This window comes from Falco rusticolus, chromosome 1 (genome assembly GCF_015220075.1).
Source record: "Falco rusticolus isolate bFalRus1 chromosome 1, bFalRus1.pri, whole genome shotgun sequence".
In the NCBI taxonomy this organism is placed as follows: Eukaryota; Metazoa; Chordata; class Aves; order Falconiformes; family Falconidae; genus Falco; species Falco rusticolus.
This window is the reverse complement of record NC_051187.1, coordinates 121722832-121741199: the sequence shown is the minus strand read 5'-3', so window position 1 is coordinate 121741199 and position 18368 is coordinate 121722832. Positions and strand designations below refer to the sequence as shown.

Here is an 18368-nt window from a genome sequence, read left to right as displayed (position 1 = left end):
TCGTATATATTACAACATAAAACATGGTATAAACTTATAGCTAAGACTGCTGGTGTGCATTTCTAAATAGCCAAAATGCTTAACATTCAGGCAATGGCTGAGTGTTTTTTTTATATATATGTGAGTGTGTGTGTGAGTGTGTATATATATATATATATATATATATGTAAAAGAGTTGCTTCATAAATTGTAAGGTTTCTTGTGCCCCTTTCACACATAATGTGTGTGTAGGAACAGCTGAAATGCGGAGACTATTTAGAAGCAGGAATTCTGAACTCAGAAATACATGTTCAGTTTTTGGTACAAGATTATTGTAATTTGCTATTATTACTGCAGTAGTGGTCTTTGGGAGAATCTTGAGTCCTGCTTACACCATTTTTATCTTTAGGTACTTCATTTGTGACTGGAAAGCCTGAAAGTTTACAAGCTAAATATAGTTTTATTCTTAACACAAAGTTTAGATCATTTCCAAAGGACTCATCCTCCCTTATCTTTATACAGCAACTCTGATTTTTTAACACATGTATAATATTGTGTATATACTGCTTAGATAAACTAAGGGTGTGGTAATTAATGTACCACAGTTAATGTAGTAATTGTAGGGCTATGATAGGCAAACCTTTCACTTTTGCATCTATAGTTATGCTTCCTAAGATACTCCATTATAAAGCTTTGATGTTTTGTCTCCTATATAATTCTGAAGAGCATGTGTTAATGAAAAGTAAATAGCTGTTTTTTAGTTAAATATATTCCAACTGTTTTCTTGGCAGAAGTTGTTTGTTCTCCAGTACAAGAATTGCTCAGTGGTACTTCTGGGGTCAGACAGGCAAGTTTTCTGTTCTGTTCAGCAACTCTGTGCATTTTCATGGAAGTCATGACGAAGTTTTAGGAACCTTTCATGTTTTGTGCTGAATGTTTCTAGGCTTCTGTGTATATGGTGTGTACAGAATTGTGGTGTTGTGTTGTGTGGCTGGAATGGGCAAGGAGAGGAAAAGTGGACAAGAGAATCTGTGCAGTGTGCTTTGGACTTGTACCAGAGTACTTGTATCCCCCCCTCACATGTTGAGCAAGTATTATTCATCTGTTTTACAAAGAAATGTGGTCATTCCAGCAAACTTAAAGTAAGTAAAATATTCTAACATGGCAAGTATCAGTAGCTTAGATGCAATGCTTTCAGAATTAGTGTACGTCATCTCTGTTCAAGGTTACATATAGCTGTAGTGATGACATTGGAGAAGTTGGGATTTCTCTATGGCCTAGCAACATGTTTCTGTTTTCCACAATTAACTGCATACTTCCATACAGGTTAACAACATAGTATGGCAAACCTGCAAATACCTTGATGGGCAATGGACCATATCCTGTGGGCATCAGCTTGCAATGGGCTCCTCATGGTAGATTCTTGAGGACTTGAGTGCCTTCGGAGGGTTTCACATGCACAGAATTCTTGACAAGAAAAGGGCTTAGTTATGTGTGCAGCTGAGAAAGTCATAGTCATATTCTTAAGACTGGGAGAGGTCTACTATGTCCTAAATCATTTAGTGGACTACCTTTTAGTGTGAACAGCTGCCTTCTGAATTGTTTTGTCTCAAGCGGAGGCAATGTCTAGAAGATAGGCACTGCTATATCCTTGCATATAATGCCAGTGTTTGTATGCCCCTGCAATCGTATTGCTTCTGCTTTAATTAATTGGCCACACAGAGTTTTATTAATTCCCTAAAACATTATAATGGTTTTAATTTAACAACAAAGATAAGCACTGCACTTTTTATTTTTTTAAAACACACGAAATGTTAATTATGTAGCAGAGCCATGAATGGTATAAACTGTACTGAATGTTAGAAGATGCTTAGCAACAAAGGTTTCCAAATATAGCAATTTATTATAAACTTATCCTTCTATGGCTGCCTGTAGCATTTCAAGAGGGTGAATATAAATATAGCTTGATTTCTTCAAGAAGTGGGTTCAGTCATATTGTTTACAGAGAAAGGAAGTATTTGCTTTGTAACTCTTAGAATTTATCTTCAACATCCGTGTTCATTACACATAATTTCAGTGTGCTGATATAAAACACTTGGACTGTGATAAGATAGCATCATGAGGAGAGGAAGAACAAATGTCTGTGTTTAAATAGTGGTCTGTCTTGTAATAACATCTGTTTGGTTCCAGTGATGATGTTGCATTGCAACCACTGAAGCTTTGAGACTTCTGTGAAAGAAGCACTAATTGCTTTGTTTTGCATCAGTTCGGATTTTTTTGGGGGTGTGTTTTTTTTTTTAAAAAAAAATTACCTGATTGTAATAGTTTAAGGTATCACCTTACTTAGTCTTCAGGGTTGTAACTGTTCAGTGGCTTGAGCTGGCTGTTCCAAAAAATGTTGCAGAAATAAGAAACTGAGCTACATATTTGACCAGTGTGAATCAGCATTACTCTACTGAATCTGTGAAGCTACTTGCATAGACATATGATATGGTCTGTCGTCTTTCTTTCATAATTTTAAGGGTCTTGTTTGAAGATCTTACTGTCTGTGGTATTCATTCAGCCCTTCTATTACCCTTGTGTTCTGATGAATAATACAGCTAGGATGTTCTTTATTGGATTTTATATATGATGATTCTTTATATTGATTATATATAGATATTAGATCTGTAAAAGTATAAGTTATTTAGGGGGATACTGTACTTGGCTTTTGTTGGAGCCGAGAAATTTCCTGCTGTATCTTTTACAACTCAAAAAAGAATTTCATCAATTCACTTGCATTAAAAAGAAAAATAATAATAAAAAATAGGCAGTTGAAGGTTTTTTGTTTTCCCCTGTAATTGATGGGGAAAGAAATTCTCCTAAAACCCAGGAATGTTTCTGTTAGACCTATGTGAATTCTGCCCCGCCCCCCCCCCCCCCCCGCCCCCCCCCCCCCCCCCCCCCCCCCCCCAGCTTCTGCAGTTTTGGTAGCCTGGCCACCTGCAGGAAACGTGAGCCGTTTGGGCTAATGTGATTAACAGTGGGTCTCTGTGCACCCTGAGGACCTGCCTCTGACTGGTATTTCACTTAGACAAATGCTGCGTTCAATACGTGGCTTCTCAGCCTTGCATCTCAAATCTGAGCTCTTCGTTTCAGCTCAGACACAGTCTTGATGAAACAGTCTAGTGTCTGGGCATCAAAAATATCTGTCCTTTCTTTAAGTCAAGCCATAAAGGTTCAGTCTGAACCTTTCCCAACATGATTTGGACCCGAGTTCTGCTGGGGTGTACAATAAATGGAAATATTTTACTTGGGTTATAATGCCAAGTTTGGGAACGTGGGCCGAGACACTATTGAAAGTGTAGATTTTGACAAAGGCTGTTGGTGACCAAGGCAATGGGATAATTTGTTCTGCAAGGTGCTTTTTGATTTGTTTTCAAATTAACTGGTTGCAGTTAAAGGTTTTAAAGAGAAAACACTGCTTGATGTGCTATAGTTATTTATTCCTTTATGGAAAGCGACTGAAGATACCATGTCTATGTTGTTTTTGGTTTTGATGTTTTGTTTGGTTGGTTTTTTTGTGTAGCATAGAAAAAGATTGAAACTGTGCTGTTGCAAACGATCTGCTATTGCATTCTCTAACTGAATACTGATTCCCATGGGACATGCAAAATGAGGTGGGAAAGGCTGTGTGCCTTTTTATGAAAAGGTTGTGTAGAAAATATGGGTTTTGTGGGGAATATTAAGAATATGTATGGTCAGATGGTCAATGCCAAAAAATGTATTCTTATGAAGTTGAGGGATTTTTGCAGAGATGGCAGAACACTGGATTTTGAAGTGCACTGAAAAGTCCAGATGTAATACAGAAGTAAAGCTACAAGTTAATTTTTGGATTGGAGCAATTGAGTTTTCTGACACTGTGTTCCATCATACTAATTTATGGTGCAAGAAGACCAAGATTTATGTTAATGCTGTGTTCTGTGATTTTAAAGTTGGATCCTTAGCATAGAAGCTGTTTTTAAACCAAAGCAATTGACCTAGTTTGCCGTCTTAACAGGTTATGAATAAATGAGTCCTTGCTTGCATGTATACATAACAAAGCGATGTGGCTTTTTTTGGACTTAGACTGCAACATGTTTTTTGATTGTTTCTTAGAGCACTAACTCAGAATGGTGGCTTTCATGCAGAAGTGGCTACATCTGGATGCTGCTGAGTGGCTTGACTGAACATGCTTGAGACTGGGTGGAGTGTGTTGACCTTATTCTTGTCCGTGGGATCCTTGCCCTCTTTCTTAGGATTTCCTCCCCCCAATATCTTCTAAGGCAAAGACAAAGTCAGAATTGGTTTTAGAACTTCTGTCTTAAACATTTAAAATAGTTCAATTACTTTCCTCAGATTCCACAAAAATTGTGTTATTTTAGCTGCATAGCATTAGATTCTCACCTTTCTACTTGGGTTCAGTGTCATTCTGATGTGATTGCAAAATTTTTAAATCTGTTTTTTTTTTACCCTGTGTCTCTACATATGCTGAGTGCGCAGATGTTTCTTTACTGCAAGTTGTCTTTGTATCCAGAGAGAAAATGTCTTGCTCTGTTTGCCTCTTTGAAGAGACACTGGTGCATGTTACAGTTGTGCTTAGTTGTAGTTGTAGTTATTTTTTTTCCATAGTTATTTCTGTAGTTGTTTTTCTTACATAAAATTTTTGGGGTTTTTTTGTTTGTTTTGTAATGGTGCTTGAGTTTTGTTTTTGTATGGAGAGTTGTACTTACTGCAGTCAGGGCGTGTGAACTTTTGGTTTTCATCGTAACTAATTTTAAGTGTGCTTTTATCTGAAACTGGCTTGAAGTTAATTGGATGATGGGGTTGCTGACTTCATATACACATTTGTTGGTTGAGTACTTAATCTGTTTAAAGCACATCCCATTCTGTCTGCTGATGTTTATAAAAACAGGAAATAAAGAATATTTTCAGAAGGGTTGATCAGTAACGGTCGCTAATATTTTAAATTAACTTTCATGGCAGATAGACGCTGTGGTCTTGCTTCTGCAGCTTGAGTGGTACAGAAGAAATAATGTTCGTGTGTGGCAATGCACATAGAAGCTTCTACTTGAATGGGTTGGAGGGTCAGCCCCAAAACAAGTTGTTTGGTTTGAAGTGAGAGGGACACCAGAGTAGCCTGTGTTGGTGCAGCCCTACCTGTGCACACCAGTGAAATGGCAGTCAGAATGTCATTCCTCAGCTTGCGGATCCTGAAAATTTAGCATTATGTCATTTTACTTAAGAACAGAACAAATATAGGACAGATAATGTCTTAGGCTGGGTCGTTGGCTGAGCTGCGGTGCGAGCAGACAGTTCTGTGTCGTCCCTGTTTATTTTCTAGACCTGGGAATCAACACAATGTCGGTAACCCAGCTCTAAGTCACGTTGACAGGAGTGGTGTGCTGCTAGTCAGGTGCTTCAGCTCCCTGGATGTGAAGCTGGATGAGAGTTTTGTGCCAGGCAATGTTATTCCTCTAGCAACAGGAGAAATCCTCACCTCTCTGTATAGTACCTTTGAATGAGTGAAAGGGGTTTAACCAAGACTAAACTGATTTTTGAAGACACTGTAGTCCACTATCTTTAAATTATCCTATAGGTTTGGGTTTTTTCTACAGTGATCCGAGCTGCTTGCTTCCCTGTGTTAACTTTAAAGGTTTTGCACATCAGAGAACTGAAGACAACTTCCTGACCTTTAATCTCTGAGAAAGGTTTGGCTAATCTGTGGACTTCTTGGTGATACAACATGCTTTACACAGTCATTCATCTTAACTGGCATTTTGCTAACTGAAAGACATTGTGCAGACTTACACACTTCCTTCTTCTTCTCGCATCACGTCTTTTCTCATTTTCCACCTCCTGCTAGCTGAAGTAGGCTAACCACGCTCACTGTTGACATGCTGTCCACACACATGTTCACATGCTGGTCATCATGCAAGCACTGCAGTGTTTTTCTTGTACTAACAGAGTTCGTGTTCACTGCTGCCCTCCTAGCCTAGCATTAAATTACTGCAGATGATTCAGAAAGTTATTCTGTTTCCTGGTTCTGGAGCAGGCTCTAGTTATGAATTGGAATTATATGTTTGGACTAAACCTATTTTTTTTTTCTCCAAGATATAGGCATAATTTTTGGGAAGTTACTCATTTGAAAGGTGTATTACATTTTAAGAAGCCTTTAGTAACTTTTTTTGGCTTTGGAAAGCAATAATTTTTCATTGTTCTCTTTGGGGTTTTTTTTATGATGTATCTGATATTTATTTATGCCACTTTGTCTTGCTTTAGGCAGAATTTCATCTGACACAGTTGTGTTTCTGGTTTTGGATATCTTCTGAATATTAGTTAACACTTCTTGCCTTAGTTCTGTTCAAATTTTGTTTGATCAGTTGGTGTGCTTTTACATTTGAGTGACTGTAATATGGGAACATCTAGAGCTCAAGTACAGTGTCATCTCTGTGTAACAATTGGTATGCATTATTTTTTTCCAGTTTTTCTGTGGAGTCTGGTTTCAAATGTAACTTGAACAGCAATGGTAACAGACTCGGTTTCAAATACATTTGAAGTGCAGTTCTTCCTGTACTAAAAATCTGTAGGAGTTTTGTTCCCCTCGTAGTGCATAGGGAAGGACTGATCATGTTGTGATTCGTGTCACTTTGTCTTGCTCTGTTGGCTTTAGAAAGATCTAAACTAACCCAATTAGAGTAGATGTTCATCTTTAGGTTGCAAAGTTGCAAGCTTTTCCAGTATCTGAATAAAAAATGATGTTTTCCATAGCTGTGCTATTTTTCTGAATAAGCTAGCATCAGCTATACTTCAGACAAGCTATTTGTGTAGAAATGATACTATAGGAGAAAAGGTTAGTGTCTTCTGACTTGCTCTCAGGCCTCAGGTAAAATGTTTTCCTGGAATATATAATAGTAAACAGAATCTGAAAGTAGTCTTAGGTTTGTTTTGTTTATTTGATAAAAACTCATAAAAGGTCCTCTGGTGAAATCTACCTTAATTGGTATGTCTGTGTTAGTTCTGCGGGAGTGAAATCAGTTAGCAGTAGGCTTTTGTATGTAAATGAATAGACACTATTGGGGGACAAAGCTTAAATATTTTCAGGCCAAGTTTTTGTAGGTCTCCTGACTTTAGCTGTATTCTGACTTGACAATGTTCCTAATTACAATTAGACTGGCGTTTAGCGACTAACTGTTGCTTCTTGTCTTTCTGCCCTTGCTAAACTGGTAGCCTGGCAGTCCTTATTTTTCTTCTAACACGCGTATGACTAACCATAGCTTAAGAACATTTATGTATGAAGGCAGGCTAGAAACAGGCAGTCTTATATTCCTTATTTCCCGCTGTTGTCATTGTCTTAGGATAAATGGTGTGTGTGTACCTGATCTGTGAATAAACTGTTTCCTGTATGAAAGAAGTTTTGAAAATACAGTTCCTCCTTCCTTCCTTCCTTTCCCTCCCCTGTCATACCTCTCAGCAACTTTAGTCAGGTCCATAGACATGTTCCAGCAAATGCCAGAGCTCTGCACGAAGGACTATAAATCGTGCACGTAATCCCTACAGTAGATTAGTGCTCAGGTTAGCTGAGTGAATTTGCAACGTTATGGTTACAAGGGATTTAAGGGCATTATCTTTCCTGTGCAAACAGCATATGAAAGTTCTTCAGGGATTTTCCCGTATAGTGCTGGGTTGCTAAAGACATATTGCAGAATACCATTTCCAGAGCAAAAGTAAGAGTTTCTGGTTTGTGAATTTTTTTCTAAATAGGCATGCATTTTATGTACAGAGTAAATAAAAATTAATTAAGTTTAAAAATATATTTATAGGAGTCTGGTCCATGGATATTTTTTTTTTTATTTTATTCCTTGGTAAATTTATTGGTATGTTTGATTCCATACTTACTTACATTGGGGAGGAAAAAAAAAAAAGAAAAACCAAAATAAACCAGCCAAAAAACCCCCCCCAAAACAAAACAAATCCCAAACAAACCACGCACCCTTCCAAACCGTAGAAGTTTATTGGGATGCAAATAGAAGAACGCATCTGAGTTTTTCAGCTGTTGTGTGTGGTGGTTCCTGCCCAGGTCGGAGGAAAGCTTGCCTAGAGCCCCACAAACATCAGGTGCTTGCCTGGTGCTGCTCTTCCGTTACGTGGGGAGTAAAGGGAAAAAGAACCTTTGCCTAAACACATCCCCACTGTCCCTCACTGGCTGTGGCAGCTGCTCTTGTTATTACCTATTGCTGTCTGACCGTGATGGGTGGGTAGGAGAGCTGGTTTGCAGGGTCTGCATAGGGTGAAAGGTTGACTGAAGAGGTGAGGAAGAGTTTGTGGGACATTCTCAGTGCAGCAGTGGTCCTTACCAGGTAATGGTCAGGCTTCCATCCACTGGGCAAACAGGCTTTGTCTGTATTATTGTGTATTTACGTATAACTGCAAACAGCATGCATACATAAATGTTCTCTATTATTTTTCTTTTGGATTTGACTGTCCAGTATCTTGCTGTAATGAAATGCTATAAACTCATATTCAGGAATACATGCGTTTTGTAGTATATGATACTTGAAGTTCAGTAAAAGATTTCCTACTAATTGTGAGATTGTTGTCATGCATGAGTGCAGAAAGCCATGCTGATTAAAAATTGCTAGATAGAAAGCAGAAGAGCTCCTAATCTCAGAAATATTTTACACTGGAATAACTTCTATCCATTGCCTGTGAAGTCAGGTATGCTCCTCTTATGGTTTCTAAATTTCAAAATTGTTTTTAAGTTACATGAAATACTTTTTATGCTTAAAACTGTTAAATTTTGAATTAAAGTATGTAAAGATCTAGAAGTAGAGTGCCCCATCCAGTGCCATTAGGAAGCTGACATCTTTCCACAAGCTGTTGAGAATTCCACTGCAAGCCATGCAGGCAGGAGAGTATCATGTTGGATCTGACAGCTGTTGCAAGAAGAAATGGTATGTCTCTTCTAGGTTTGGCCATAATAATTTGGGGGGGGGGGGGAATGTCAGATTAGTAGGGAAAGAAGAAACATTTCCTTTTGCAAACAGTCTTACAAGACGATTACAATTTCTTTGAAGCTACTTACAAATTCTTGTTTTACAATTCTGGTAGAGAAAGTCCAGGCAAGATGGATTTGCAGAATAAACAGCTGATGGGTAGTGAAAGATGCATGATAACAATTTTGTTTTGTTCAGTTCATTTTCTCAAGTGTTGTGTGTATTCTGTTTTTGAAACCTACAGTGCATACATTCCTTGTTTTGAGTGGATGCTTTCTATTATTTACAGTAGTGTATAATTATACACAGACTCTGAAAAATATAGAAGTGTCAAGGAGTCTATTTTTAGGCTGTTTGTGATTATGATCTAATGTGCCAACACTTAGCCAAGCTATGAGCAAGAAAATCTTAGAGGGAAACAATGCTACCGACCTCATGCATAGCTTGGTACCAAAGAAGGATCATCTGTACCAGGACAGGGCGTTCTGCTGTTTTCTTCCCCTCTGTCCACTTAGTTTCCTATGTTCTAGACAGACAGGATGAATTGGTGAGGTAGAGCACACAGTTGCTGGACTGGAACAAATTGTTTATTTTCCATTGTTTGTAATCATGGATGACTTACTATGCTTGTTTCTTTTAATATTTTTTTTTTAACTGGGATTTTCCATTTATACTCCACTGAGAATCAGTGTTGCTCACTATTGCAAAGGCTGCCTTCCAAGTTAAGTTTCTGCTCTGCATAAGGTAGTCCCAGGGACCAGTTGTGTATCCCTTTACCAGAAATAGGTAGCACATGTCTGTGCAAACAGTCCCACTGACCATATGTTGGTGTTCTTCCTCCCCTCACGTGGGAGTCGTTCTGGAATAAAACAGTAAAAACCTACTTGCCCACTTCTGCGCCTTGTCTTTCATGGCCAAAAGGCTATTGATACTCATTAATCCTTAAGAATGAAGTGGCACCTGAAAAAGAGCAAGCAAAGCTGAAACAAATGCAGTGCTCAGTCAGTTTACAGCAGTGACATATACTCAGACCAAAACATTCCCATGCGAAAGATACGCAATAGCTAAGATGAGGTGCTGAATGTTTTCTGAGGTACTATGTCTGAATCTTCAGTTTATCTGCATTATAACATTATCTGTAGTGATAAACTTGGGTTTGCCATAGTGTTTCACCTCCTTTCCCTATGCTTCTAGCAGCGTGTTTTGTACCCTGCCTTGTGTTTCCTTACCTTAAATACATCTTTCAGTGTCTTGAGACAAGGATGTGTTTTTCTGTCTCTGGCAAGCCACTGGCTGTATCCTTCTCCTGTTAATAAGACCTCCCCCACCCCCACCCCACCCCCGGTTAGAGGTCAATCTGAAGTGCAGGAAAGAATGATTGTGATAACAGGAGGAAACAGGAAGAATCATGCTTTCTTTTTCAATCTGTTTTTTATTATTGTTTTAATGTAAAACATTGTTTCAATTAAATGCTGACCTGTGCAGTGGTGTGTGCGTGCACATACTGAAATGAATTCAGGCTTTGTTTGGAAAGCTGTGACCTCTTTATTCCTGTTCTGGATCAAGGCTGTTGCGTTTCAAACCCACTGCTGAGGACTGAAATTTCATTTGTACTCCTAGTAGTGCTGGCAGTAATGATCCTTAAGAGTGGTATTCTCCTTGGGCATTTTTATGTGCTGTTCTCTCTCAATTGTTAAAATAAGTCTGTTTTTAAAAATTCCTCATGTCATGAAAAAAAGATAACCACGACATGGTTAAAATATATGAAATGAGCACTGGGCTAAACTGGTACCTGATGTAGTAGATAAGTGTAGAAATGAACAGTTCTTTATCAGTTACTTGCTGTCTCTATGACTTAATTTCATGCCAAGTTATTTATTCTTTCATATATTTTTTAAAGTGGGTGTGCCGTGTGAATTGACATTACAAAAAAGAAAATGTAGGACTCAACCCCCATACCTGCTCCCACCCCCCAAAATGTTAACTGCAATGACACTAGAATAAGTTGTTGAGTTTGTTATTTGCTTGGATGTAAATTTTTAATCTCTGTCTCTCTGTGTGTGTGTGTGTGAATCTATGTTGTCTTGCTTAAGTTTTTTGTTTGCTTAAAATGAACTGTTTCAGAGGAAGGAAGAAGTGGGGGAGGAATAACGTGAAAATTGTCTGCGTTGTTAAAATGAGTCACTTATATTTTATACCTGTCCTCTGGTGACCAGATTTTCATTTTCTCCTTGGCCTCATGGAATGTTTTTATTTATATATCTTATTAGTTCTGGATGTTCTGTGCAAGGGGAAACCTGAATTACAAACTTTTTTTTCTTCCCTTTTTTTTTTTTTTTTTTTTTTCCTCCATTATTATATTAAGAGCCTGGGTATTGAATGCAGGTGCTCAGACTCTGCCATAATTGGCAGTTTATGGAGAGACACCAGCTGTACTGCTTCACAGGGGAGATATAATATCTCTTCACACGTTGTATATATTGTAGGAAATACAGAATTCCTGTCATTGTCAGAAACTTTGCATGTCTGCATCTACCAGTACCTCTGTAGAAAAAAAGACAACAATCCACTGAAAGTTAAAACTATGTCTATTTTCAGAAATGGCTTATCTCTTTTATTGCCCTTTCATGTAGCACTAATTGATGTTTTGTTTGTTTAAATATAGAAAAGATTTAACAAATACGTGTCTTTTCATGATCATGCAAGGTGAACTGGTGTCATACTAACTGCCTTATTTTCTTTGTAACACACAACAGCAGATACTACATATCTGCATATGTGTATACCTGTATATAAGATTATACTCATCGTCAGGTAATAATATATTAAATGACATATTTAACAGTTTAAGTTCACAGAACAGGATTGGAAATGGAAGCAGTAGAACTCAATATTAGACATTAAAAAGCATAATTATGGAGTGGGAAAACAGAGTGATACTTCTGGGCATCTTACACAACGGGGACCATAGTTGTTCTCTCTGGGGAATGCCTGGGAGCCGCAGAGTTACTTGGTCCTGCCTGAGGAGTATTGATATATTGATGTGTGAGTGGGTGGGACTTGTGTGGCTTTTGAGGGATTGAATTATAGGGTGAAGCTAGGAATTAGTGTCAAGATTTATAGGTATTGTATGTGAGTGATTTGGCCAAACAAAGGAGAAGGTAAAAGCTATGCCTGCATTTGAAAAGTGTGATAGCTGAAGGGAGTGAAGAGCTATTGAGTGTTCCAGGGAATGTTTGTTGCAAATACATGGTTTTTTCTTTATCTGGCATCTTACTAGGTAGCAAAATAGGGTTCCAATGAAAGAAAAAGAAATCTCATCAGTTTGTTTTTAAGAGCAGCTTGGAAAACACAGCCCTAATAATAGGGGAATGGAGAAGGTTGTGGATTTCTTATGTGAGCTGATTTAATATTTAATATGAGTTATCCCTCTTCCTCTGTGGTTTCAAAACGTGTGTGGATCGATGTATGGACATTTGAAGGTTTTGCCATCTTGGCTTCATCTCCAGGAACACGGGCAAGGCTGTTTGATTCTGTCTTGTGGAACAGATTTAGTTTATATTCTTTCTGTGGTCATTAAATCCCCTTTCTCTCGCTCTCTCATCAGAAGTGTCTTGCGTGTTCTTTGACCTAGTGAAGGCCCAGCGCTGAGACAGTCTTCTGAACATTGTTTCCTTTCTGGTGCTGCTGTGTGTGTTGTACAATTTATGTTTGTGAGAACCATGAGGAAATCTACACATTTTCATGGGTTTTTTTTTTGTTTTTAATAGGTTTGTATGCATTGCGGAGAGCAGTGGGGAAAAGACCTAACCTAATAGACAACGAGGTGGCTGGGTCAGTGATGATTGCTTTCAATGACTTCCTGCAAGGGATGAATGATGTCAGGCCCAGTGCCATGAGGGAGGTGGCAGTTGATGTGCCAAAAGTAAGTTATTTTTTACAATAAACTAGCAACATTGTTAGAGCTATGTTAAGAGTTGCAGTTAGGCATTGAAGTGCCCTACCAAGAGAGGAATTTTGTGAAGTGGAAGCCTTAAGTTACTAATAAATGTTGTGCATCATCTTTTTATTGGCATATTTGTTTAATTATAATTTTGAAGAGCCATTTACAGAAGCTTAAGTTCCTAATGCTTTAGGAAGAGTTGGTAGTGCAGGAGCATATCGCCTGATCTGTAGTTTTACTTTTTGAGTGGGTTAGTGGAATAAAAATCTTAAGGTGTCTGCTCAAAGCAGCCCCTGAACAGCTGTGAAAGCTGGTGCCTTTTGTAAGCAGACAGACCTAAGTAGAAACCAACTGTTAGCATTTGTAACCAAAGTATGTTGAAACAAAGCTGTGAAGAGATTGATTGCTGTGGTTTTATGTAGAGCGGTTGACTAATTCTACATGCAGTTCATACTGCTGTGACCTGAATGTCTTCAGTGGCATTACGTGGTTTTATCTTAGTGTAGAATTAGATACTGTAGGTAGGTTATCACTGCCAAGCCATTACCTGCCAGAGACTGTCATTATATGAACAGTTCTGACAGTGCCAGGTTCATCTTTACACTGCTCACTGCCCTCTCAGTTATGTATTCATAGTCATTCAGTGGCAGACACAACATAAATTGGACTGGGGAACTGGTTTGGTTTAAGAAAATGCTGATCTGGCTTAAGAAGATTCAGCAAAAGAAAATGTATTTAATCTTACTAAATCTTGACTCTGCGAGCAGTTGTGCTGGTGTTTCTCAGCAGCTCCCCAAGCCCTAGAAGAAAACATTTATGTCTCATTGCATGAAGATGAGTCATCTGGGAGTTAGATTGCACAACTGTAGACCCTTATTCCCAAACTATAGGAATGGGAAATAAAATCTGCGAACAGGACGCTGCACACAGCCAGTTCGGATATCACACTTGGCTTGTTAAGAGTCCATGCTGTGCAGTGAAGTGGTGGGTGGAAATGCCTTTGCTGGCCCCAGACAGCTTTTCCTAGAAATGGTGTAGTTGCATCAATATCCACAAGGGCTAAGTAGTTCCACTGAGAACTAGAGTTACTAATTCTTTCGTTGTTTATTGTGCTACTGGCTCTTGGGCTCACATCACTGTGACTATGCTGTGCCTTTCAGACACACCAGCCCATCTGGAGCCAGGTGGAATGCTGCTAAACAGCACAATAAAGACTGATAGAAGCAAGGTTTCAGGTAGTGCAGGAGATCTGTTCTGAATCCAAGTCAACCTACTACTTGGGCATCTGTTGTCTGCTAAACCATCCTGCCAGTGGCTTCACAGAATCGTCAGGGTTGGAAGGGACCTCTGGAGATCATCTAGTCCAACCCCTGCTAAAGCAGGGTCTCCTAAATGAGGTGGCACAGAATTGTGTCCAGGAAGGTTTTCTCCAGAGAAGGAGACTCCACAACCTCTCTGGGCAGCCTCTTCCAGTGCTCTGTCACCCTCAAGGTAAAGAAGATCTTCCTCGTATGCAGTTGGAACTTCCTGAGCAGCAGTTTGTGCCCGTTCTCCTTGTCCTGTTGCTGGGCACCACTGAAAAGAGCCTGGCCCTGTCCTCCTGACACTCACCCTTTAAGATATTTGTAGACATTGTTAAGATCCTCTCCAGGTGAAGCAGGCCCAGCTGTCTCAGCCTTTCCTCATAAGGGAGATGCTGCAGTCCCCTCATCGTCTTTGTAGCCCTCCGCTGGACCCTTTCCATTAGTTCCCTGTCTCTCTTGAATTGGGGAACCCAGAACTGGACACAATTCTTCCTTGATTGTTACTTGTTTTTATTAGTTAAACAGTAGCTGGGTCACTGGCATACTGCTGAAATTCATTCCTTTATTGAAGGGAAGATAATGACACAGTGCAGATTCCTTTGGACCTACATTTTTACAAAATAATGCATATTCTGTGAAGTTATAGGGTGAATTTCAGTTTATCTCCCTGGGCTGAGTGGAATCTAAAGTACTGGATGCAACAGATTTTGTGTCCGTGCACATCATCTACCAAAGGAGGTGCTGGCATTTAGTTTAACCCTTATTTTAGGGTGCAGAGCTACTAGCTTACAAAATGAAGGTACCTGTGCATACTCAGAAGCAGTCTGAATAGCTGGAGGTACTGAACAGCTGTCCATGAAAGTCACAGTAGTGTAAATCCAGCACTGTTGTACCGCTACCGTACCCCTCAAGGCTAATTACTCCATTACCATTTGTATTTATGTTGGGGAAGTGCTGTAAGTCAGCTCAAGTCCATGGGTTAGTTGAAGGAGTTTGGTTATGCTGTGGCTAGGTGGCCAGGATGGCAGTGCAGGGGAAGCAATCCACGGGAATCCATACTGAAGCTCCCTGGTTAAGGTTGCTTGCTGGGGGCTTGGGATGTGATGCAGGAACACTTACAAACATCTGAAACTCATTCCTGTACTTCAGTGTGGTGTAGCTATTTTAAAAACATTTACCACTGTAATTACCACTGCATTACCACTGCAAAAAGAAATAAAAAAAAAATATCTGTTGTTATTAAACTCAGGTTAGTGTAATTTGCTCTTTATTGTCAAATAAGTATATCTTATTCTCACCTGATTGTTAGTGTCTTGAGTGCCAGTCACTTAGCACTTAATCTACTGTTACCCAGACAGTTTACATGGTTGATTTGTTGTTTGGAACACAGATTGTAGCAGAAAATGTAATGCAGATTCTAATTCCTTGGATAGCTTTTTTTTAAGAGGAGTATGCAACGTTTTGTGTTGCATGCTTCTGGTAATGATTTCTTGATATGGTAATTAATTTTACAGACTTATTTTTGCTTCTCTGATTGAAGTTGTGTTTTTAACTGCTGTGTTTGAAGTTGTGTGTTTGTGCTAACGTTTGCAATTATTTGGATGCTGAAGTACTTGTTTTCAGTAGAAAACAGGTATCCAGGAAGCTAAATGACTACAACTGCAGAACCATTAATTAGTTGCATCATCTTATGTTGACGATGCTGTGTCCTAGAATGCTTTGCTGTTTAATATTGTTATGCTTACTGCTGTGGGAAACCATAAAGTTACTTGCTTGTCGTAGAACTGATGCTAATAGTAGTAATTTCTATAAATTCTTCCTCTTTACTAATTTATCCTTCATTTCACTCCAGCGCTTTCAGTCCATGGACTTGGGCCGCTTACCCATTCAGCATTTTACTTAATTGGCTGTTGGTCATGGTGTACTGTTACTTATGGGCTCTGCAGTAATTTATACCAACAGAAACTGCCTTACCCTGACAGCTTTTCTTGTATTCTTATCAAAATGTAAAAATTATAGCTGGTTGTGCAGGAAACAAAAAAAGAAACAGAAAGCCTGAACCAGATGGGAGTCCAGCCTTCTTGAAGATACCTAAAACAAAACACAACACAACAAGTTTTTCCTGGCTAATGTATCTTTTTACAATCATCCTGTATTAATTAATCTCCAGATCCTTTCGGTCTGTAAGGATAGGCTTTCCTTCCCCTGCTCTCCTTACCCCAGAAGCTATCCAGCTAGATAGTTAATTGTGTATAACTTTGTTGGAGAATCAGGGGTTACATTCCTTTATGTTTTGAAGTCTGACCTTAACATTGTTTGTCATCTAAAAAATCCTTGCTAAAAATAACTTCAAACACTAAATGGTCAGCTATGAGATTTTTTCCATGGAGAAGTCAGAAGTCTGAGCTACCTTAATAATATCAGCTTTTTTGCTCTTTATTGCAGGTATATTACTCACTTGGCAGCCCCCTTAGTATGGACGGAGCTTTTGAGCTATGCAGTTAGTTACAAGTAAAACCACTGATGTACATAGTGAATTAAACGGAGACTTTTCTGATTTTTAACTTTCTGATTTTCAGATTATTTTTTTCATATTTCATTGCTTTGCAGTAGCTATGTGTCAACTGAATGAGAAGAATTCTAAATAAAGCCACAAGTAAATTAATTTTGTTAAAGGGCTTCTTCCCTTATAGTCATGACACCTTTGCCATTTATGCGCTGTGGCTTTTTTGAAGATAGTATCACTTCTGATACTTAATGAAAATAAATACTTGTTTTACCATGAAGTCCAAATTGTTTCATCAACACAGAGCTTGTTCTCTGAAATCTGTGGAACTTTGAGTAGGCTATAAAGAAAGCTTAGTTTTCAAATCAGTCTTTGCTTTTTAGGTCCCAGAATTGAATGCTAGTTACTTGGCTGTTCAGAAAAGCAGTAGGCTAAACTGCTCTGTTGCAGGCTTTTGTCATATTTAAAACCTGGGAAAAACTCGTTACATGTGTATGTGGGGTAGTAGCTAAAGAACAGGTATTAGAAGTGACCTGTTCGGGTGGCCTCGAGCAAGTCACTTGTTGGTGTCTGAGGTTATTTGGTAACCTTGATAAATGCTTTGTAGTCTGCTTGTGAAAAGTGCTGTGTGACAAGCTAGCTATTAGGGTTTTTTGTTGTTGACATAACTTGAGCTCTTTCTGTTCCAAGGATATTCAAAATTACTTGGAAATTTTGTGGGGAAAACAGCCAAAATGAAGTGAATTTGGGGTGGTAGACTGAAGGAGAGGTGGTGTGCAGGAGGAGCCACTGGAGGCAGAGGTGCCACCATATGCTTTTTTTGTGTTCCTGCTTTCTGCATTCTTTTGTCCTTCCACTTGTGCCTAGATTGCAGTGAGTGTTGTTTGTGACCAAGGCAAACACAAAATACTTGCTGCCTGGTTCCACGTAGCATCTTGGTTTCGGCTTTTACAGAACCTTTCTTGAACTTTGCTATGTGTTACAACCTTTTTAGAAGGCTGCTTTTTCTGCAGCAGGGATTTAGGGAAGAGGTGATGCACGTTATAAATCAGGAAGTTAATATTTCAGTTCTTTTGAGAGTTGCACTGTAGTTGCTGTTCCTCCCTCTCCTATGGGTCTTCCTGAAATTTTTGTATAGTGTTACGGGTTTTGCTTGCTTGTTTCACTCCCTTTACTGTAATTCAACACTCAGATTTGCGTCTTTGCAGCCAAAAGGTTCTGGATGAGACATCCTTTGCATGTCTGCTTTATTTCTTTATTGCTGCTGCTTAACAATCTCTGGGGAGTTGCTGCTCTGCGTCGCATTCTAAGCTCTGTTGACCTGGGGAGAGCTAAAGATTACAGCAGTAATAAAATCTTGGTGTCTTACACACTGTAGCAGAGCACTGTCTTTGTATGTGTAGGCTTAGCCCCAAGGCTAGCCTTTAAAACCATTTCCACAGTGACAGGGTATCACACTCCATCACTTATGTGGCAAGACCTTTCCTTTGAGTTCGTGTGCAGGTGAAAGATGGAGCTAGCTGTCCGAATGTGCACAGTAAAATTTGTGTTCTTTGCAGTGGGGAAGTTACCAAGGATTTGTGTGCAAAAACAATCCACCTAGTTCTTCCAAGCTTATATGA

The 18368-nt window shown here is 39.0% G+C and overlaps 1 protein-coding gene across 2 annotated transcripts in view; it reads left to right on the top strand.

The window, feature by feature from the left end:
• Nucleotides 1–18368, top strand: part of SPATA5 (spermatogenesis associated 5) — a 164120-nt gene that overhangs the window by 14839 nt on the left and 130913 nt on the right. For both annotated transcript variants that reach the window (XM_037398372.1, XM_037398363.1), the window contains exon 10: nt 12764–12918. In XM_037398372.1, coding sequence (XP_037254269.1) covers nt 12764–12918 — 155 coding nt within the window. The remainder of the gene's footprint in view (nt 1–12763; nt 12919–18368) is intronic.